Source organism: Rhinatrema bivittatum, chromosome 1 (assembly GCF_901001135.1).
Source record: "Rhinatrema bivittatum chromosome 1, aRhiBiv1.1, whole genome shotgun sequence".
Lineage (NCBI taxonomy): Eukaryota > Metazoa > Chordata > Amphibia > Gymnophiona > Rhinatrematidae > Rhinatrema > Rhinatrema bivittatum.
In genome coordinates this window covers 515,315,231-515,338,425 of record NC_042615.1, presented here as the reverse complement: position 1 = coordinate 515,338,425, position 23,195 = coordinate 515,315,231, and the positions used below count along the sequence as shown (strand labels likewise).

The following is a 23,195-nucleotide window of genomic DNA, read 5'->3' as shown; positions in this document are numbered from 1 at the left end:
AACCCAGGACTAATCCCAGAGGCACCCCACTACTCATCCTTCTTTTCTCAAGGTGAATTCCATTTACCACTACCCTCTGCTGTTTCTCCTTCCACCAGTTTCTAATTCAATTCAGCAACATGGCATTCATCCCCAGGCTGCTCAGTTAATTAATGAGCAGCCTGAGGGTGTGCCTAGTTTTTATTCTCATAATTTGAAACCTTTTATTAGAACATGACAAAATACAAAGGCATGAATTGTCTTCATTCCCTTTTTTCCCCGGACATTTTCATATCATTTCCCTAAATTTGTTCTCCAGGTTTTGGTCTGAAGCTCAGTTGTTGGTCATAGATTTTTATCACATGTAATTTTGACAAAAAGATTCTTAATATTTCTGCACTTCTGACACAATTTCCTTAGTTTCATGTTTTATTTGATTTCTATAGCAAGGGGATAAAAATGGAACAGAGGAATCAGACAGGAGTGACGGAATTTCTTCTCCTGGGCCTCACAGAACATGCAGAGTTGAGCACCCCCCTTTTTCTTATTTTCTTGGCCATGTATCTGATGAATCTGCTGGGGAATGGAACCATAATCTCAGTGATTAGTGGGAACTCCCAGCTCCATACACCCATGTATTTCTTCCTCTGTAATTTGTCCTTTGTGGACATGAGTTTCAGCTCAGTCACTGTCCCCAATATGTTAAGAAACCTCATCACTAATAAGAAGACCATCTCTTTCTCTGAGTGTATCACCCAGCTCTATTTCTTCCTTGTCTTCACTACCACAGAATGTGTGCTCCTGTCTATCATGGCATATGACCGTTATGTTGCCATCTGTAATCCACTGCATTATATCACAATAATGAGCAAGAAGGTATGTCTAAGCATGTCAGCTGCTTCTTTCATCATCAGCTTTCTGAATGCTTTGTTACACACACTGTTGGTATACCGACTCTCCTTCTGCAACTCTAACAAGATCCAGCACTTCTTCTGTGATGTCACACCACTGCTACATCTTTCCTGTACAGACACCTCCATCAATGAGCTGGTGATATTTACAGAAGGCTCACTGATTGCAATACTGCCTTTCCTGATCATCCTGATCTCATATGTCCGCATCATCACTACCATCCTGAAAATCCAATCCACTAGTGGAAGGCATAAGACTTTCTCGACTTGCTCCTCTCACCTCACTGTGGTGATGCTTTTCTATGGGACACTTATTTTCATGTATTTCCGGCCTTCTTCCAGCTATTCCTTAGAAAAAGACATGATCACTAGTGTGGTATATAATGTGGTATCTCCCATGCTTAACCCATTCATCTACAGCCTGAGGAACAGGGAAGTGAAGGCAGCACTGAGAAAAACTTTACAGAGAAAAGTATTTTTTTCAAAGTGAAAACATAGACCATGGAAGGAATACCAGTATTCACAATATAAAAGAGACATTTTCCATCCTCACTGACTCAAAATAGTAGATGGTTGAAGGAAACAATTTCTGACATGGCTTTAACTTGCATCTCATACTAGCAGATTATTGGAAGGGTCTTAAGTTCCATTCTGCCTATTTCTCTGAGCTTAGTGTCAGATGTCTTCAGTTTCCAAGAAAAAGCTACACAATGGCCTGACTTTGTACCTTAAAAATCAATGAAATCAATATTTTTTTAGAAGATGCTAAAGTTGTTCACTCACAAAATTTAGGAATTTCATTAAAAAAAGCAGCATTAGAAAAATGTTATAAATCCCTGATAAAGGTACTAAAAGTTATTAAATTAACCGAGAATTCCATTCCTCTTTTGCTCTGTCATAATTTTATAAATGAGTCCCAAATAAAATTTATATAATTATTAACCATTAGTTTAGCATACTCAATAGCAAAAATTATTTTTTAAATATTTTTTGAAAAAACAGTGAAAAAACCAGAAGTGGAAGAAATGCATTCGCAACTATTTTCTCACTAGTTTATTTTTCTTAAATAATGTGTTTATGGCAGGATATATTAATTTTATGGTTAATAATAAAAATATCTCACCAAATTTGAGACTTTTTTATTGTTTGATTATTAGTACCCTTTATTATTGTAGTAGTAGTATAAATTTATTAATAAAAAGATTCTTGTCTGTCATTGTGATTTTGGGAGGGTCTCTCTCACACTAGTTGTACTGTGAATCTTGCTTATAAAGTGGTGTCAGGATTTGTGTTACTTTTAAATGCATGACTAAATGGTTTGTGAATGGGAGGAGCTATCAAGCAGTAGAGATGTGAATCGTGTCCTCAATCGTCTTAACGATCGATTTCGGCTGGGAGGGGGAGGGAATTGTATCGTCGCCGTTTGGGTGTTTAGAGTATCGTGAAAATCGTTAAAATCGTGAACCGGCACACTAAAACCCCCTAAATCCCACCCCTGACCCTTTAAATTAAATCCCCCACCCTCCCGAACCCCCCCCCAAATGCCTTAAATTACCTGGGGGTCCAGCGGCGGTCCGTAGCTAAATCGGGGGAAGGGGGAGGGCAGGAAAACCGGCACACTAAAACACCCTAAAACCCACCCCCGACCCTTTAAATTAAATCCCCCACCCTCCCGAACCCCCCCAAATGCCTTAAATTACCTGGGGGTCCAGCGGCGGTCCGGAACGGCCTCCTGCAATTGAATCGTGTTGTCTTCAGCCGGCGCCATTCTGCGCCGCCATTTTGCAAAATGGTGGCACAAAATGGCGGCGGCTATAGACCAACACGATTCGACTGCAGGAGGTCGTTCCGGACCCCCGCTGGACTTTTGGCAAGTCTTGTGGGGGTCAGGAGGCCCCCCCAAGCTGGCCAAAAGTCCCTGGGGGTCCAGCGGGGGTCCGGGAGCGATTTCCTGCCGCGAATCGTTTTCCGTACGGAAAATGGCGCCGGCAGGAGATCGACTGCAGGATGTCGTTCAGCGGTCGTTCCGGACCCCCGCAAAATGGCAGCGCAGAATGGCGCCGGCTGAAGACAACACGATTCAATTGCAGGAGGCCGTTCCGGACCGCCGCTGGACCCCCAGGTAATTTAAGGCATTTGGGGGGGGTTTCGGGAGGGTGGGGGATTTAATTTAAAGGGTCGGGGGTGGGTTTTAGGGTGTTTTAGTGTGCCGGTTTTCCTGCCCTCCCCCTTCCCCCGATTTACGATTTTTTGACGATAAATCGGGGGAATTAGTATTGTATCGTGGCCCTAATGATTTTTGACGATTTAAAATATATCGGACGATATTTTAAATCGTCAAAAAACGATTCACATCCCTATCAAGCAGTAGGTGCTCGTTAATCTCATTCAGTTCTTTAAGAAAAAGAAAACAGCATATGATCACAGAATGGATGGTGCATTCAAAATACATGTATTCATCTAAAATAAATAAATCAATGTTTATGGTATTCAAGTTGAGTTTCCTCTAAATATACATGTTTGCTCATGTTGTTCTCTTAAACCTTCATATTGTAGACATTAATTGAATTATAAGCTCTAGGAACATATGAAAGGAGTGAGAAGATGAAATAATAAACATGATTTGTCCTTCAGTTTTCTTTTTTATTTCCGATAATTTTATACATTTTTTTTAAACTGCCTGCATCTGTACCCTGGATGTGAATCTGTAATTTCTGGATTCTCCAAAACAATTCTTGAGAGTTGGCAACCTTACTTACAGGCCGATACAGTACAGTGCACTCCGACAGAGCGCACTGTTAGCCTGCTCTTGGACGCGTGTTTTCCCTTAGCCCTTATTCAGTAAGGGGAGGAAAACGTGCATCCAACCCATGGCACCTAATAGCGCCCTCAACATGCAAATGCATGTTGATGGCCCTATTAGGTATGCGCACGCGATTCAGAAAGAAAAATGTGCAGCCAAGCCGCACATTTTACTTTCAGAAATTAGCCCCAACCCAAAGGTCGGTGCTAATTTCTTCCGGCACCGGGAAAGTGCACAGAAAAGCAGTAAAAACTGCTTTTCTGTGCACCCTCCGACTTAATATCATAGCAATATTAAGTTGGAGGTCCCGAAGAATAAAAAAAGTAAAAAAAAAATAAAAAAATTTGAATTTGGCCCGCGGTTGTCGGGCCGAAAACCGGACGTTCAATTTTGCTGGTGTCTGGTTTCCAGCGGGCTCGAGAACAAACACCAGCAAAATTGAGTGTCGGCTGTCAAACCCGCTGACAGCCACCGCTCCTGTCCAAAAAGAGGTGCTAGGGATGCGCTAGTGTCCCTAGCGCCTCTTTTTACCGCTGGGCCTAATTTAAATAAATTAAGTAACTGTATCACGCGCACAGGAGAGTGTCCTGTGTGCGCGCCGGGAGAGCGGGCGCTTGCCCGCTCTCCCGCGTTTTTTACTGTATCAGCCCATTACTGAATTATCCTACTGGAATAATTCAGGTTATGCTGTGGATATGGGTGTAATATCTTTGGGTTGAATAAATCTCTTTATAGGTCTATACTATGCATATGGCACTGCAGCATTAAAATCATCATAACCTACTATAAAAACATGTTCACAAACATAATTGGCATTAATGAGAGAGAATAAATTACAATAATACAAACAAAGTAACCCCATAACACAAGTGTTACAGAAAAACAGCTTCCAAGTTTAACAATTAAAGGCCTAGATAAAAAGCTAGACCTTCAAGTTCTTCCTGAATTTTAAATTAAACTTGGGATTCATATCCAAAAGCTGTCCATAGATTGAATAACTCTACAAAAAGGAATGGGAATTTACCAAATTTGGCATGCAACAAGAAAATGTGAATGTCTCAGATACACGTGAAAACTAGAAACACTGGATAAGTATTTCAGAGTATCATGCCTCCAAAATAAATTCCCATTCCCTTCTGTGGGAAACAGTTAAAAGCTGTACATTGTTGGCTACTGCTCTATTCCAAAAGCGCCCAACCCCCTTCCAGCAATTTTTCCAATGGCAACACCAAAAGACAAAGACTTGTGAAAATAACTGAAGCAGCTGATGATGGATGACACAAAAAAAGCCATGTCCAAGGTCACTCACATGCATGCATCCCACACTACTCTCCATCCACTCCATAAAAATACACATATACCTGTAGAGACAGCTAGGTATCCACTAGATGGCCTTAGCTCCCTGCCATCGTTTAGCCAACTTTAGAGGGACAAACCATACCCAACAGCACCTCCCCTAGAGGATGGCTGAGGTATTTATTTTAGTTATTTATTTATTTATTTAAAAGTATTTCTATACCGTCTTTACAAACAGTGTTTAGTCAAAACGGTTTACATGTATTCAAATAAAATAGAGATAAAATAATAAAATAATAAAAAGACAGAAGATTAAATTAAGAGTAAATTAACTTATAGAGAATATACAATTACAAAAATTTCATTAATATAAAATAATACATTGTTTAAAATAAAATAGGTAACATAAACAATTCAGTAATTATGTAAAAAAGAATTGGGTATCAAACTAAATTTGTGGGTATTCTGGGAATGTAATGTGAATTATTTGGTAGGTGGTATATGAAATGCAGTTTGAAATAAGTGAGTTTTTAAAGATTTTTTGAAGTGTTTGGAGTTGGATATGGATCTGATGGAGTCTGGTAATGCATTCCACAGAATGGGACCTATGACTGAAAAGGCTCTTTTTCTAGTAATATCGAGGCGGGCTTGTCGAGGTGAGGGAATGTCTAGAAGATTTTTTTCCAGTGACCTTAAATGTCTGGTTGGTTTGTATATTCGAAGAATGGAGCATAGAGTGACTGAATTGGGAGTATAAATGAGGGAGTGTATAATGGATAAAATTTTGAATTGTATTCTGTATTTGACTGGTAACCAATGTAAGGATTGAAGAATTGGAGTAATGTGATTTTTTATTGAAGAATTTGTTAGGATACGTGCTTCTGCATTTTGAATTAGTTGGAGTGAGTGAAGTGTGTTTTCTGGAAGACCTATATATAGAGAATTACAATAATCCAGTCCGGAAAAGATGAGTGATTGAAGAATAGTCCGAAAGTCATGGAAGAAAAGTAAAGGACGTAACCGTTTTAAGAGTTGAAGTTTATAGAAAGAGTTCCTAGTTATCATGGATATGTGCCGTTTTAATGAGAGGTCTGTGTTGATGGTTATACCTAAGTTTTTTGCAGATTTTGATATGGGAATGGTTATTCCATTGAATGTAAGTTGAGGAGGGGGGCCTATAGATGAATCAGTGATTGATGAGAGATGAACTATTTCTGGTTTTTTTTGATTTAATTTCAAACGATTATGAGAAAGCCAAGTGTCAATAGTTGTGAGATATAGTGATACTAAAGATAATGTATGGGTCCAAGAGGTGTTATATGGTACCATGAACTGTATATCGTCAGCATAGATTTTGAATTTTATGTTTAATGAGGCTAATATGCGGCAGAGAGGTAACAGATAGATATTAAAAAGAATAGGAGATAAAGAGGAACCCTGTGGAACACCTGATGCAATGGAGTATGGATCGGAGGAGTAGTTATTTATATTGACTTGTTGAATACGGTCAGATAGAAATGAGATGAACCATTGTAATACAGTACCTGTAATACCTATAGATTTAAGATGAAAATAAGAATTTGGTGGTCAATTGTATCGAAAGCTGCTGATATATCCAAGAAAACAATGATGTGATCACCTGAGGGGGAAAGGTTAGTGTAAAGTGTAGCCATTTAGATTTGGATTTTGGAGAGTGAGGATCTGTTCTGTTACCTCTGATTTGAGTTAGGGCCTCCCAGCCTGACTACCCTGGGATTCATCATTCTGCTATAAACACGCTGCACACTATTGCCCTCATAGCGCCAATGGGAAAGGTGTAGTTAATTCCGGCGCTACTGCTGACGATAATGTGTAAAACAGCAGTACCGGCATCACATTTTTTTACCACACCCAAACCCCGCCCTAACCCCTCCCTTTCCCCTCATTTAAATGTTAAAGTTGTAATGTGTTTTGATGAATAACACTGTTAGTGTTTTGGAAAGAAAGATTCCTTTCCGTTAACCCCTGCCCTGTTAGAATCTGCCTTTGGTTTTTGTGACAAAGAGAATTTTGTTAGAAGTTTGAGGATTTGGGGATTTTGATTGAGGTAACCACCTGGTTTCTTCCAGAGTAGGGACCAGCTCCATATCCAGTGGCCAGGGAAAAGCAACCTTTGCATTGTCAGGGAAGACTCAGTGGAGAATCTTCACCTCAGAGGAAGTTTTAGACCCTGAAAGTGTTTTCTTCCTTTTTGGTTTGTGAGGAAGTTTTCTACCACCTTTCCTTACACTGAAGCTGGGCTATTTCAGCTCTGCTTCTTCCAGCAACAGAACTTTCCCCCAGAGAGGTCCATCAGAAGGAGTCCTGTGTTCGAAGGACAGGGCGAAAAGACAAAATATTTGGAGACACATCCCTGGGATCTCTGATCTTTGGGATACAGGACAAAGGCTTGGGATCAGAAGAACAGGACTCTCATGGACCTCAGGTATGATTTTTTAGGAATAAAGGCATCCTCCCGACACCTCGGATTTCCCTGCCCAACCTGGACCACTTACCCATTCACTCCAGGAGGGGTAAGCTTTAGCCCAGGAGCCTGTATTGAGGACATATGTACAGAGATAGAGAGGGAAGAGGATGTCAGGGAAAGAAATCAGTTTGAGCACAGATGCAGTTTGGACCAGTTATTTCTGCTTGATTGAACGTTATTTATTCTGAAGACATCACAGTAAATTGTAATTTTGAACATCCAAACTGTGTCTTTTCTAGTCCCTGCAGCACCATCCATGTGAAGACATAGTAACAAATAGAAATAAAGGGATTCCCCTAAAATGCCTGCCTTCCCTGCAAAAAGAACCCACCCCTAGGAACAAGAAGATTGTGAAAGTGACAGCTGGATTTAGCCCTGAGATATACCTTCTTTTATGGCCCCATTATAATTCCCACTAGAAATAGTCGTAGAAATGCAGACAAGATCCAATAAATTTGATAATAAATGTACCAACAATTTCATTCTAAGTATTAAAGTTCAAAGGAGAACATATATCTTATAAATATATTAGATAAGGATCATCATACTACCCCACAGAGAACCAATATTTATGGCTTCCAGTTTTCTTTACATAGCAGTAAAGTTTCCAACCTTTGTTGTTTCTGGTTTGATTTCTGGCCCTGAAACACTTATTAGGAAAACAAAATAAGCCAAGCTGCTATAGACCCCTATACAAAAACTACTCGCTAACAGAATACCTCACTGAGGTCACACGCGCAGAACACAGACAGACCCTCATCAAATACAGAATAAAGACAACATAAAGCATAAATAGAAGTGTGCAGACAAAAATTGAACTGGAAAATGCAAGAAGCCTGACTCTCTATGCAGTGCATATTAGGGATGTGAATCGGGCTTCGGACGATTGAAAATACCGTCGATATTTTCAAAATCGTCAGAAATCGGGGGCTCTCCCAAAACAATAGGAAAACCCCACGATATTGATCGTGGGGCTTCCCTTATCATTTTGGGGGAGGGCGGGAAAAACGGCACACAAAAATAACCCCTAAACCCACCCCGACCCTTTAAAAGTAACCCCTTAGCTTCCCCCACCCTCCCGACCCCCCAAAAACCTTTTTTCAGGTACTGGTGGTCCAGGGGGGGTCCCGGGAGTGATCTCCCGCTCCGGGCTGTCCTCCGGCTACCGGGCCGTCCTTTGCCCTTACCTTGTGACAGGGTATCCGTGCCATTGGCTGGATCCTGTCACATGGTAGAAGCACTGGATGGCCGGCGCCATCTTGTGCTTCTGCCATGTGACAGGTTATATTGCTTTAATAAGTTGTGTTGTACTGTTATTTTTATATATTATTTTATGAATGTTCACTTGTACACCACCTCAGTTGAAGGAGACAGCTGTTAATAAATACTGAAAAATAAACAAATAAATATGACTGGAGGCTATGAGGGTATCCTTTCTTTGCACATATGCTGCACTCAGCAGTAAAGGGCATCCTGGAGCCAAGCAGGAACACAGCAGTTTAGTCCCAAAAGGACTGATTAATAAGCGTCATGAAAATAGCAGGGCATTTTCACTGGAATTTGAAGGGTGGGTAGCAGCATAAAGGACAACTGATGATCTAGGTATCCCTATATGGTACACTTAGGGGCAGATTTTCAAAGACCTATGCGTGTAAATCCAGGAGGATTTACATGCGTAGGGGGGTTATGTGTGCCGGGCCTATTTTCAAAAGGCCCGGCAGCGTGAGTAAAGCCCCAGGACACGTGTAAGTCCCGGGGCTTGAAAAAAAGGGTAGGGCATTGGTGGAGCATAGGTGGTCTGGGGGTGGGGCAGGGGTGGGGTCAGAGGCTTCTGGCACAGTGGCCATCTGCCGCTGTGTCAGAGATTGTGTGCCAGCAATGGGCTGGCGCGCACAACTTGCGCCTGCTCGGAGGCAGGCGCAAAAGGTAAAATAAAGATCAGGGGGGGGATTTAGAGTAGGGCTAGAGGGGGGAAAGTTTAGGGGAAGGGGTGGGAAGGTCAGCCTAGGGGTAGGGAATGGGGGAAGGCAGCGCAGCATGGCACGCACAAGGTGCATAATTGTGCAACCCCTTGCCAACCCTTGATTTTATAACTTGCGTGCGCCTGCGCCGGCCATCTTTACTCATTAGCCCCTATTATACTATACTCTATAATAGGGGCTGATGAGTAAAGATGGCCGGCGCCATCTTTAAAGATGGCGCAGGCCATCCAGTGCTCCTACCATGTGACAGGGGCCGGCCAATGGCACGGATACCCTGTCACATGGTAAGGGCAAAGGGGCATCGGCGCCATTTTTTTTTTTTAGAACAGCTGATGCCTGGGAACGGGAAATTATTCCCCGAGGCCCCCCTGGATCTCTCCCCGAGGCCCCCCGAGGACCCCCTGGACCACCAGGTAATTTTAAAATTTTTTGGGGGGGTTGGGAGGGTCGGGTCGATTTAAAGGGTCTGGTGGGGTTTTTTTTTTAGCGGCGCGGGCCTCCCTAAAAAAAAAAAAAATTTGCGATGTGAATTGGAATCGGAAACGATTCCAATTCACGTATCTTAACGATCAGATTTCCCCCCCCAGCCGAATCTGATCGTTAAGACGATCTGGCACACGATTCACATCTCTAATCCATACCACCCTTCTCAACATTCATACTCATACTTTGTGCAAAATTAGCCTTTAAATAACTTTTATATCTTCCAAGCGCAAAATTACATAGTATCCCTTACAAGATTTTCCAATGGTTAACATCAACATAAGTAATACATATTACCTTACATTTTCATTATATTCACAATCTTAGCAAAACATTACATAGTACCAAAAATTATATTTGTGTATTAAATCTATCCCAACCGGGCCCTTGTTTCACCTTGTGGCTTCTTCAGGGGAACTCTAATAATATTGAATGAATGATCTATGTCTCATGACAGTTATAAATTCCTTGCCGTTCGTCTTGTTAATCCTTATCTATTTTGATGTACCGCTGTTTTAACATCTGCTACTGTGTATTATGCTTAACCATTTTCTGTCTTGTTAATCTGTGTTAAAAAAACAAATCAAATCACAAAAACCTTCTAATGATTTGTATTATGTATTAGATATTACATTAAAACTATTATAATTCATTAAATATATGCAAAAAACATAATTATAATTTGTGTAACTGTACAAGATATTACCTTTATCTACTTTGATGTACCGCTGTTTTTACTGCTCCCAAAGCTATTCACTCTGATTCCGTCTCAATTTCCTTAACCTAGACATAAGTCAATAACATGTTAACCTCTATCATCATCCTTAAATTGACTTGCTGAGGGAACCATTTAGGTCCCTCATCTTTAGAACACTCCTTACAGAGTGGGATACAAGCACATATTGTTATGATCGTGGACCCTTGAGCCAGCTAGAAGATAAGACAAAGCCACTTCTCTACTGAATTTGCAATCTATACAAAGAGAAAACTCTAAAGTGACTAAAGGGTCAGATATATGAACACTCCTTACAGAATGGAATAAAAGCACATATCAATATTTTTATAATGTCTCTGTATCGCAAACAATTTTTATTATTCTTCAAACAATTATTACATACACAACAAATTACATTTAACATCCATTAATTGTGTGGTTATCAAAATACATTCAACCTCCTTTAAATATCTCAATTAAAAAACATTATATCACTCATATCCCATACACACTCAATCATACTAAAAACTCACTCATAAAAACTACCTCCTTCTAATTCCACAATGTTCAACAAATTCATTAGACTTATCTTGGTCAGGCGAAACAAGAGCCCTGTTGGGATTTATTAAAATAGGGATTTATAAAAATTCAATGGATTAATTGTATTGGGGGGTCTATAAATTAGAAATAGAATCTATTAATATTCAACATGAAATTAGCATCGGGAATCTAAATAGCTTGTTGAGAAGAAGTATGTAAGTTCAAAACAATTATATGACCAAGATAAGTCTAATGAATGTGTTTAAGCCGGTAGCGATCGCTAGGGATGTGCAGAAGGAAAATTTTTGTTTCGATTCGGTTTTCGTTTCACCGGCACCCAAATTCATTGCATTATTTTCATAGGGGGAAAAGCTATTCATCGATTAGTTTTATTTGTTGTCCGTTTTCCCATTAAAGCAAAAGGGGGAAGTATTTGCAGCCTATTTTTGGCTGCAGAATTGGAGTTTTCTTATCAATTCTGATGAAACTTCTGGGGAGCAATCATCAGAACAAGAAAAGAGCTCTAAGGTACTTAGACTGTGGCAAAGTGGCACCAAAGTGGTATGAATAGCCTAAGGCACTTTAAAGGGGAAAAGGGGTACCAGGAGTGGCAAGAGTGCTTTAAGAGAGGTGCAAAGCAGCAGCAAGAGTGTTAAAAACACACCACAGCTTCAAAAGAGAGCACCGATAACAAATACATGAACCCTTGCAGGCAGTACGATAGGAAAAGTGGCAAGACAAGTGGCATCAACATCCTACAGCACATTGAAGGGGGAACACAGTAAGCAGAAAGACTAGCAGCAACACACTGAGACACCATGATAGTGGCAAGAACACCACAAGGAGTAGAGTGAATGGCAGCAAGGCAGAGTGGCATAAGGTTGATAGGGGCAAGACAGACTGGCAGAGCTGAGGTAGTGAGGTCCCTGTGGTTTTGATGGGGCAAGACAGGCTGGCCCCGGGGAGAGTTCCCTTTCCTTTGCACAGAAAAAGGCTCCTTAGAATGGGTTCGCTCCTAGAGTGGGATGTTTCCATTGGCGTCTAGTGAGCTCTCGCTGGTCTTTTAAAATTGGTGTATGTAGCAGATATACAAATGAGAATATTCAAGGTAGAGGCTGTTTTTATTTTACTTTAACTGTTGTATTGTGAGAGAAAATGACACTGAACAAACTGCAATTTACAAAAGCTTCTTAATGCAAATAAAAAATTTTATTAATTGAAATCTGTTACATGCTATATTAATATCTGGTTATTGTTATGAAACTGGATAGGCGACAAATGGCCTATACAGGAAGCAAAGTATCTAACTTATAAATGGCAAGCAAATTAATATAAAACACCTTACTGCTATACTCACATTAAGTACACAGGTCAGTCAAAGAACAGCTTTGCTTGACTACTTCTCCTTTCCAACAGTTTTTATAGGTTTCATAATATGCACTGCAAGCTAGAAATTGTATTGCTCTAAATCAGCTCATGATTGCTCCATACCTACATTCAGGGTCACATTTTTCCTTATCATGCCAACTGTTACCATGGCCTAGTTTCTCTTCCCCTTATCAGCTCCTAACACGCACGTCCTTGGCTTCACAGATTTATTTTCGTACTCAGAAACATAGCCTCATTTTCCTGTTATTCACTTTCTCAATTCAGACCTTGAATTGCTGAAACTGTAAGATCTTTTGTGCAACTTATACACGTTGCCCACTGGGTTCAGACCAAGGTGTCTAGCCCAGACTGGTTCTGCCATCAGCATATTCACAAGTCCAAGGTCAGCATTTTCGACAATCCTCCCTTGAGACAGGACTTGTCCCTGTCTCACCTCCATCATTGTGAGACTATGTTGAGCCGTTCTTCAGTATCTGCAAACCTCTTCACATCACCTTTCTACTTCCCACTTACCTACACTCACTTTCCACTTTCCCTCTATTCTTCTATCAGTATGTGACATAGAATGACATGCATGGAACAATCTTGGAGCAGCTACTACTCTATTACTGTTTCTACTATTACATTATCATAATTAGTTTCAATAACAGCAGGTATCATTACAGCATAATTGGTTTCAGTTTGACCTGGGGCCATGACAGCATAATGAGATTCGTGATGGTTAATATTGGTGGTTATTCTGTGAGTTATGCATCTTTGAAATGTTTGGATTAAATTTGGAATACATTGCATAAAGCAACACACCGCTATAAGAATTACAATAATTATAATTGCATATTGACACAGGCTCCTTATCCATCCTACTGGGAATATTGACCACAAACTATCCCATATATTTGATCCTGTATCAATTTGAATACTTGCAGCAAAAGTTTTTAACTTCTGTATTTGTTGGTCAATGGCTAATGAATTGTCCGTGAGGTTAAAGCAGCACATATCTGGCATAACTTCGCAACCATAACGATGTTGTAGCAATAGAAAATCAATAGCGCCTCGGTTATTAACAATAGCATTACGAAGAGCAGTCTGTTCTTGGTTTAATAATGGAATAGCGTGTGAAGTGGCATTTATAGTTTTAGCTAAATTACAAGCTAATTTTGACACTTGGTTATCAGCATGCATGGCCATTCCAGGTACACCTACTAAAGTAATTGCTGAAGCTATAGTCTCGTGTCTATTTAATAATGACACATTTCCATCACACGAGGGTGTGAGAGAAGTCAAATCTCTGATCTTACGAGATTTATATAAATGTTTCACTGCGCTTGGTTTGCTTGGCAAGATAGGTACTAATCTACTTAGGCAACAGGTACAATCACTGACATTAGCTGGAATATAATTAAATGTTGTGGTTCCACAAGTAAAAAACCAGCCAAGCGGTAAAATTATATGTGCCCAATTATAGCTGATGTTTGTGGGGTTATTACAGGGCCATTGTCCTTCTGGCAACTTACGGCATTGGTCTTTGCAGTTCACAATATGTGCACAAGTGTTGTTTTCTAGATTTGCAACATACGGAGTATAAAGCTCTAAAGCATCTGGAGGCAGATTTTTTGTAACCTTTCCCCAATTTATGGACGATTCATAAGTCCATTTTTCCCCAATAACCGGTAATTGAGTATCATTGTGAATATCGTTTGGATCCTTACAAACCGGAATGAGGCATGAGCCCAACATAGTATGTAAGTCTGAACTAATCATTAAGCAAAAGGAAGTAACACGTGTAATGTTTGCTAAACGCAACCATAGATTATGTTTAAACCTCTCATCCAATGATTCATTGTCCAAGGTAGAGGAGATTCTAGGAGTACTCCACCACCACAGCAAAACGCAGGCAAGAATTACACTAGGAAGTCGGTTATTCATATTCTCAGATGATGGGGCGATAGGTACGAATATCCGACAAATGTACCCAGGTGGAATGTTCAGACAGTTTAGCAGCAGTATGGCTTAGTCCTGTAATGGTGAATGGTCCGACGTAAATTGGATCCTTCCAAGTTTTATGCGTGTGATTCTTCCGCAAAACTTGATCACCTATTGAGAACACAGAAGATAGAGTCAATTTTGGCGCTAATCTCGAGTTGGATTGGACTAAATCAGTAGCCATTGCTACTATCGGCTGAATTTTACTCCAATACTCGCTTGGAGTATCAGTGGTCTTTGCTTGTATGGGGTTCATAATTCTCCCTGTCTGTAATTGGAAAGGAGTAATTTCATGACGTATACCTGGGGTATTTCGTATATTCATTAAAGCCAATGGTAATATATCCAGCCAGGTATATAATTTTGTTGTTTTGGTTTTATTTAGAGCTGCTAGTAGTACTCTCAATTTCGTTTTTAGGATTCCATTATAACGTTCTACTAAGCCATTTGATGTAGGCTTGTAAACTGACACTCTACGATGGATTATATTGCAAATATCCTGCAATTCTCGCATTATTTGATTGTTAAAATGTGTGCCATTATCTGACACAAGTCTAATGGGACATCCATGGGAAGGTAATATATTGCGGATAAAAGTATCGATTACTACATGGGCTGTTTCTTTAGTACACGGAAACGCTTCAATCCAATGTGAAAAACCATCCACCCATACCAATACATACCGTTTTCCTTTAACTGGTTCAATCATATCAGTGTAGTCAATATGCCACTCCAAACCTGGCCCCTGAGGAATAGGTAGGCTACCAGGGCTCACAGCAGGTACTCGGCGAGCTATATGAGTGGAACAAATTAGACAGTTATGAATTATCTGCACAGCCAGAGCGTACAAATTCTGGTTCCAATGGTTAGTCTGTACTCCTGCTAGTAACGCTGTAGCAGACAAATGCAAGGTGCTGTGCCAGGCAGCAAAGTATCTTAAAACTTCCGAGGTTGTGACACAAAGTTTACCATTAGGATGTAACCATGTTTTTCCTCGTTGGTAACATCCAAGCGATTTCCACTTTTCTAATTCCTCACCGCTCGGTTGTTCATGAAATATATCACTACTCATTGGATAAGGAGTGTGAGTTAATTCTGAACTAAAACGGGTCTGCATAATCATTAGATTTACAGACAGCACCTCAGAGGCTGCTTTATCTGCTAAATCATTACCTTTTGCCTCAAAGTCTGTATGCTCTGTATGTGCAGGTGTCCATACGATTGCAGTCTCGGTACCTATGCCTTCCCTTTTGGACAATATTTTCAATATTTGTTTCCAATCTTGAATATGTTGTAGAGGTTGACCTGTGGCAGTAATCATTCCTCTCCTTTTCCACTTAAGTAAATGATATTGTAAGGAGCTAACCACATATGAACTGTCAGTATATATAGTACAGTGCTCCTTTAGCCCTGTCGACTTTAAAGCAGCTATCACCGCTAACAGTTCAGCTTCCTGAGCAGTTACACCTTTCTCTGTCTGATATTGTATTTTCGTAATTATTTCTAACTCAGGTGTAACATTTAGTGCTGCAAATGCAGATTGTTGGCCTTTCTGTGCTCCGTCAGTGAACCAAATCAATCCTTTCTCAAGAGGACTGAATCGGATTAACAACAGTTCAGGGATATCTTTCCGTTCTACTTGAGGCTGTTCTATATTAGGGAAAAACCAATCTAATAATTTATTTTGGGCTTTTGTGAGGGGTTTAGTTTCTATATCTTTGCCATTTAATTCTATCTGATATTTACCATATCTGGTGGCGGTCAATGCCGCTTTACTGGTGGTTAGCATATGATGTATCGAATGATCACAGTGTAATACTAATGTGCAATATGGCATGATCGCTCTCCATTTTCCAATTGCAGCAACAATGGCTGTCAGTAATTTTGGGATTTCAGGCAGCGCCATTTCCACCGGACTATAAGAACCGGATAAAAATGCCACTGCTTGGTTTGGGGTATCATCTTGATTTACGAGGGCGGCCCATGTGTTACCTAAATCTCGAACCCATATATGCACTTTTAATTGAGGGTCTACAGTACGCAAGGGTTCAGTTCGTAATAAGGTCTGTAATATATCATGTATGGACAATTCATCCTCCTTAGTTAAAGCAATTTGTGTGTTGGAAATAGTACCCGCCGGTACGTGTAAGTGCCGTAATAAAGGAGAAATACGAGCTGAGTAGCCTGGGATCCATTGGCGACAATAATTAAAGGTTCCCAGCAATCCACGAAGTTGTTTTAATGTCTGAGGAAGTTCTTGCTTTTGCAATTCTAACAATAAATCTTTTGTAATATGTCTTGCTTTGGATGATATAACTTGACCTAAAAAGTTTACTTGCGTCTTAGCTAGTACGCATTTCTGTCGATTACACTTATATCCAGCTTCACTTAATACCTGTAACAATTTAAAGGTCCATTCCCAACAGTCCAGTTTATTGTCTGTGGAAAGCAGGATATCATCTACGTATGTAAATAAGGACACAGATTTGGGTAATTTACTCCTAAACCTTTCTAAATCCTTGTTCAATTGTTTTGAGAATACAGTTGGACTATCTGTAAAACCTTGTGGAAGTCGCGTCCACCGATACGCTTTGTTACCAAATACAAATGATGTCAAATCACGGGAAGCCACATGTAAGGGGATCGCAAAAAATGCATTAGACAAATCAATAACTGAGTTAAACTTATGTATTGGCTGAGTTTGCAAAAGCGTCAATGGATTGGCACATACTGGATATTGTGGGATTACCATTTCATTTAAAGCACGTAAATCATGAACAATTCTAACATCATGTTCTCCTTTCGGTACAGGGAATAGAGGAGTGTTATAGGGTGATTCTGATTCCTCAATAATACCATTTTCTAATAGTCTCGCAATCTGACGCATCGTAGGCTCCGTCAATTTTTTATTAATTGGGTAAGGATTCACATATGGACCCTGCTCATATGGTTTTATTTTAATCCGATAAGCAGGAGCTGTTTTTGCCTTTCCATAGGGGGCTTCTTCCGTACTCCATAATTCTGATGGTAGTTTATCCCAATTCCACTCATCAGGAATCTCAACATTCTCCTCTTTACTCGTTAGAGCAACCAGTGAGAGGATGCTTTTAGAATCGGGAATTTTAAAGGTTAATGTCAAACCAAATTGAGTGAGTAAATCTCGACCTAAGAGATTCACTGGGCAATGTTCGGCAATTAAAAATTTTACGGATGCCTCCCTTCTGCCCTGTGTAGTCTTAATTGCCACAGGTGTTAATTCAGTTAAATGTTTTTCACTAGGCTTACCATCAAAACCTATAGTAGTATTGGTTTCACGTGATTTTCTGACAGCAATTGGCTTAACACATATAACAGAAGAGGTGGCTCCTGTGTCGATTAAAAATTGCATTGGAACTTGTTGTGGGCCTACTAATAATTGAACAAATGGCTCTGATGTCTGTAGGAATACAGTATCACCCTGGACGATTCCTGCATTCCCTGCCTTATGTCAGTAACTTTCTGGCTCCCACACAGGAAACTGTGAGGGTGTCTGTTGTGCGGACTGCGGCCCAGGCGGCCTAGGCTGCCAACGGTCTGGTACCGGCGGTTGTGCATGATAGGAATTAGGGTTCTTTGGCCGTCTGCATTCAGTTGAATAATGTCCCACTGTGTGACAATTCCAACATTCTACATGAGCTCTTCTATCTGGTGATGGCCTATTCCCTCTACCCTGTGTCAGGCCACGGCCACCTCTACCTCTTTGCATTCCTCTACCCCGGGGGATATATGGGCCATATCCTCCCTGGTATATTTCTGAGGGTGATTTTTGCATCACATAACAATCCTGTATACCATCCGGTATATTAGGATCTTGTGGAAAATTGTTACTGTGATCATGGCATCTGACCTTTTTCTTTTCTTCTAAATCTGCAATTTGCATAGTCATTAATTTACTGGCTATTTTCTGCTGTTCTTTATATGGAGTCTGTAACATTTTTGCATGTACTGAAGCAAAATGTAACAGTGTTGCCCTTACCTCAGGCCATGCCTTTGTAGATAAAGCCACAACATTATTCAAATTTGTCTGCATGTTTGCTGGTAAAGTAGCATAAAACAAATGCAAGAACACTGGGATGTTAGGCTGTACATCAGCATCCTGTCCAGTTTGTGCCTTATATGTGTCCATACACTTTGTCAAATGTGCAGAGAAATCACCACTACCATCCCATTTCCCTGCCGTTATGGCTGTAAAATCAATTGTAGTTGGATATAATATATCCAAACCCTTCGCTAGATTTATTCTATCTCGTCCCTGAAACGGGCTTCCATCTACGGCAGGAGTAACTAAACCGGGACACACACTAACTACAGACAGCTGTGCAAGATTTATACCACATGCTGCACATAGTGCTTTGAAATCACCTATGGCCAATTGTGTTCCTGCTGTGTTGGCATCGACAGCTTCTAACCACATTCTAGCTCCTTTATGAATACTTGGTAATTTTTGAACAATTGTACTAATATCAGTGGGGCTGTATGGTTTGTAGGTTGTCATTGGTTGGTTATGGACGTCTGAGCGCACAAATACAGGAAACGCTTCTTTGGGTTTTTGTGATCGAGTATTAACGTTCACATCAGAATAAAAATCTTGTAAGAATAGACGCCATAGCTCACATCCTTCCAACAGAAATTTAAAGTCTATACTTTTACCAAGGTTTTCAGTAATGAGTGATTGCAGCGTCTCTATATCGGCCTCGGTGATTGGTCCCAGCTTAATAACTGAGAACTGCAAGTCCTCATTGGTAAATTCCCTCTCTATTATTTCCCACCACCGGGCCCCATACTGTTCCTTATCTACCGCCTTCAATCTGCCATATACCCATTGCATTATTGTATTGGGTTTCCGGGCCTTATAGGGGATTGCTTTTTCCTTTGCAATGCTCCCTTCTACCTTTTGAATATTTTCTTCTAATTTTTGAAGTTCCCCTTCCAATCCTATCGGGATCACAGGAGACTCACTACCCAAGTGTATCTCATTCAATTGTACTATCCCTTTGATCTCGTAACTTGGTTCTTCATGGAAGGCAGCTACCCCATGTTCAGGTTTCTCTGCCTTATTTAATAGTGCGTCTAAAGGAGGGTATAAAGGCTTATATCCAGCAGGATTTGGCATTTGCCAATCATCAATTTCTCCTGGTTTTACTACTGGGCATGTTATTACATACGGTGGCGGGTGAGGCGGCGGATCAGCAACTTGGTCCCGAGGACCATCTTTTTGTAACTCTTGGTGGTCTTGCACTATTTCATGTTTTGTCTTGACTCCCTTTTTTATTTCTGCATCAGCATAATATAACTCTGCTGTTACTGAAAAAAGTTTCCAGATATGTAAATGTTTCTCCAGACTAGCCTTATTCTTTTTCTTATCTTGTAGGAAATGTTGGAGTGGATACAATCGACTAGGCTGTAAAGAGCCCTCTAAAGGCCAAGACAGAAAAGAGTCCTTAGCTGCATATTTTACCCATTTGTCATTTAATTTCTTTATCATTTCCTTTTGAAATGGGAATAGTGCAATGACATATTGAAGTGCCGTACTATTTTGTTCACTATCAATATATAAGGTAGTATGCTGGGGGATCTTTTTCAGGGTTATGGCGTTAAGCTCATTATTCTCCATATCTGTCATTTTAAAGCTGAGCGTTTCCCTCGAAATCCCGTTCCTCTTGATTAGGCGACGTACGCCCAACTGTACAATATATCCAACAGCCAAGCACAAGGCAAAATAAGCAATTGCAAACAATAGCGACCCAAAGAGATATATAGCATAAATCATCCATTAAACCAAAAATATTAATCCTCATTAATTCTGAGTACTCGTGAACCCTTTATTCACACAGGACCTGATTTCCGTCTCCCTCCAAGCACGGTTGATCACTCCGGCTTTAAAGGAGATATCAGGAACGTGAATATATTTCTTACAAAAGGTGTTATATTCAGTGTCACCCTCTATCACGGCCTACTAAAACGATCACAGTCCTGCCGCGGTCGCCATTTTGTTTTTATTTTACTTTAACTGTTGTATTGTGAGAGAAAATGACACTGAACAAACTGCAATTTACAAAAGCTTCTTAATGCAAATAAAAAATTTTATTAATTGAAATCTGTTACATGCTATATTAATATCTGGTTATTGTTATGAAACTGGATAGGCGACAAATGGCCTATACAGGAAGCAAAGTATCTAACTTATAAATGGCAAGCAAATTAATATAAAACACCTTACTGCTATACTCACATTAAGTACACAGGTCAGTCAAAGAACAGCTTTGCTTGACTACTTCTCCTTTCCAACAGTTTTTATAGGTTTCATAATATGCACTGCAAGCTAGAAATTGTATTGCTCTAAATCAGCTCATGATTGCTCCATACCTACATTCAGGGTCACATTTTTCCTTATCATGCCAACTGTCACCATGGCCTAGTTTCTCTTCCCCTTATCAGCTCCTAACACGCACGTCCTTGGCTTCACAGATTTATTTTCATACTCAGAAACATAGCCTCATTTTCCTGTTATTCACTTTCTCAATTCAGACCTTGAATTGCTGAAACTGTAAGATCTTTTGTGCAACTTGTACACGTTGCCCACTGGGTTCAGACCAAGGTGTCTAGCCCAGACTGGTTCTGCCATCAGCATATTCACAAGTCCAAGGTCAGCATTTTCGACAAGGCGGAGGAGGTTTCCATGTGAACAGCGATCCAACATGGGTCAGAGGGTGCTAAGAGATAGGCTGGCTGCAACTGGGGAGAGTTCCCTGAGCAGGAAAGGGCTGCCTGGAATGGGTTGGTCCCTAGAGTGGAGGCCGAGCCTTCAAGCATGGCGAGTTGACGTGGAGAAGGTTTCCATGTGGACAACGGTTCCACATGGGTCAGAGGATGTTAAGAGATAAGCTGGCTGCACCTGGGGAGAGTTCCCTTTCCTTCGTTCAGGAAATAACTCTCTGGAATGGGTTGGCCGCTAGAGTGTGGTGGTTCCATTGGCATCTAATGAATTCCTAGAAGCTATTAACTGTACTTATGCACTTCAGCTGATAACAAAGGATCTTAAAGAGCTCACAGGAATAAGAAAACTGCTACTCAAGTCCAAATCTACAATATCAACCTATGTTGACTTTGTAGTTTACACAGTGCCTCTGTAACACAGAGGATGAACTAGAGTGCAACTACCATCAGTTTTCTATAGCACTAGAAACAATAGGGGCGGATTTTAAAAGGAGTGCGAATAGCCTACTTTTGTTTGCGCTCCAGGCGCAAACAAAAGTACGCTGGATTTTAGTAGATACGCGCGGAGCCGCGCGTATCTGCTAAAAACCTGGATCGGCGCGCGCAAGGCTATGGATTTTGTATAGCCGGCGCGCGCCGAGCCGCGCAGCCTACCCCCGTTCCCTCCAAGGCCGCTCCGAAATCGGAGCGGCCTCGGAGGGAATCCTCTAACGCCCTCCCCTCACCTTCCCCTCCCTTCCTCTACCTAACCCACCCGCCCGGCCCTGTCTACACCCCCCCCCTTACCTTTGTTGGAGGATTTACGCCTCTCGGAGGGAGGCGTAAATCCCCGCGCGCCAGCGGGCCTCCTGCGCGCCGGGCCACGACCTGGGGGCGGGTACGGAGGGCGCGGCCACGCCCCCGGACCACCCTGGGCCGTAGCCACGCCCCCGTACCCCCCCAAAACGCTGCCGACACGCCCCGAAAACGCCGCGATGACCGGGACCACCCCCGACACGCCCCCGACACGCCCCCCTCGGAGAACCCCGGGACTTACGCGAGTCCCGGGGCTCTGCACGCGCCGGTAGGCCTATGTAAAATAGGCTTCCCGGCGCGCAGGGCCCTGCTCGCCTAAATCCGCCCGGTTTTGGGCGGATTTAGGCGAGCAGGGCTCTTAAAATCCGCCCCTTAATGTTGGCACCTAAGAAACATCTAGGGAAAATGGCCCCTATTATGAAGGTCATGAAAACTATTGAGCATATGAAATATCTAAGATCCAAGCTGGACAGACAGGCACAGCATTAGAGGTCAGGGCCTCATAGGGACTTAAGGCCTGGATGGACAGCACAGCATTAGAGGATAAAGGTCAAACCTTTGTAGGGACATATGCCTGGATGGACAGGCACAGCATTAGAGGTCAAGCCCTTGTATGGACGTAAGGTCTGGACGGACAGGCACAGCATTCGAGGATGGAGGTCAAGCCCTAGTAGGGACTTAAGGCCTGGATGGACAGGCACAGCATTAGAGGTCAAGCCCTCATAGGGACTTAAGTCCTGGATAGACAGGCACAGCATTCGAGGATAGAGGTCAAACCCTTGTAGAGAAGTAATGCCTGGATGGACAGGCACAGCATTAGAGTCCAAGCCCTCATAGGGATGTAAAGCCTTGACAGACAGGCTCAGCATTAGAGGTCAAGCCCTCATAGGGATGTAAGGCCTGAATGGACAGGCACTGCATTTGAGGATAGAGGTCAAGCCCTCATAGGGACGTAAGGCCTGGATGGACAGGCAAAGCATTCGAGGATAGAGGTTAAGCCCTCATAGGGATGTAAAGCCTGGACAGGCAGGCACAGCATTAGAGTTCAAGCCCTCAT

General features: G+C 41.5%; 1 protein-coding gene across 1 annotated transcript in view; it reads left to right on the top strand.

Annotated features, from left to right (window-relative positions):
• The first annotated feature begins 438 nt into the window (after positions 1-438).
• Positions 439-23,195, top strand: part of LOC115098784 (olfactory receptor 1E1-like) — a 43,181-nt gene continuing 20,424 nt past the window's right edge. Inside the window, exon 1 of the mRNA XM_029615722.1 lies at positions 439-1,376. Within this exon, the coding sequence (XP_029471582.1) occupies positions 439-1,376 (938 nt within the window). The remainder of the gene's footprint in view (positions 1,377-23,195) is intronic.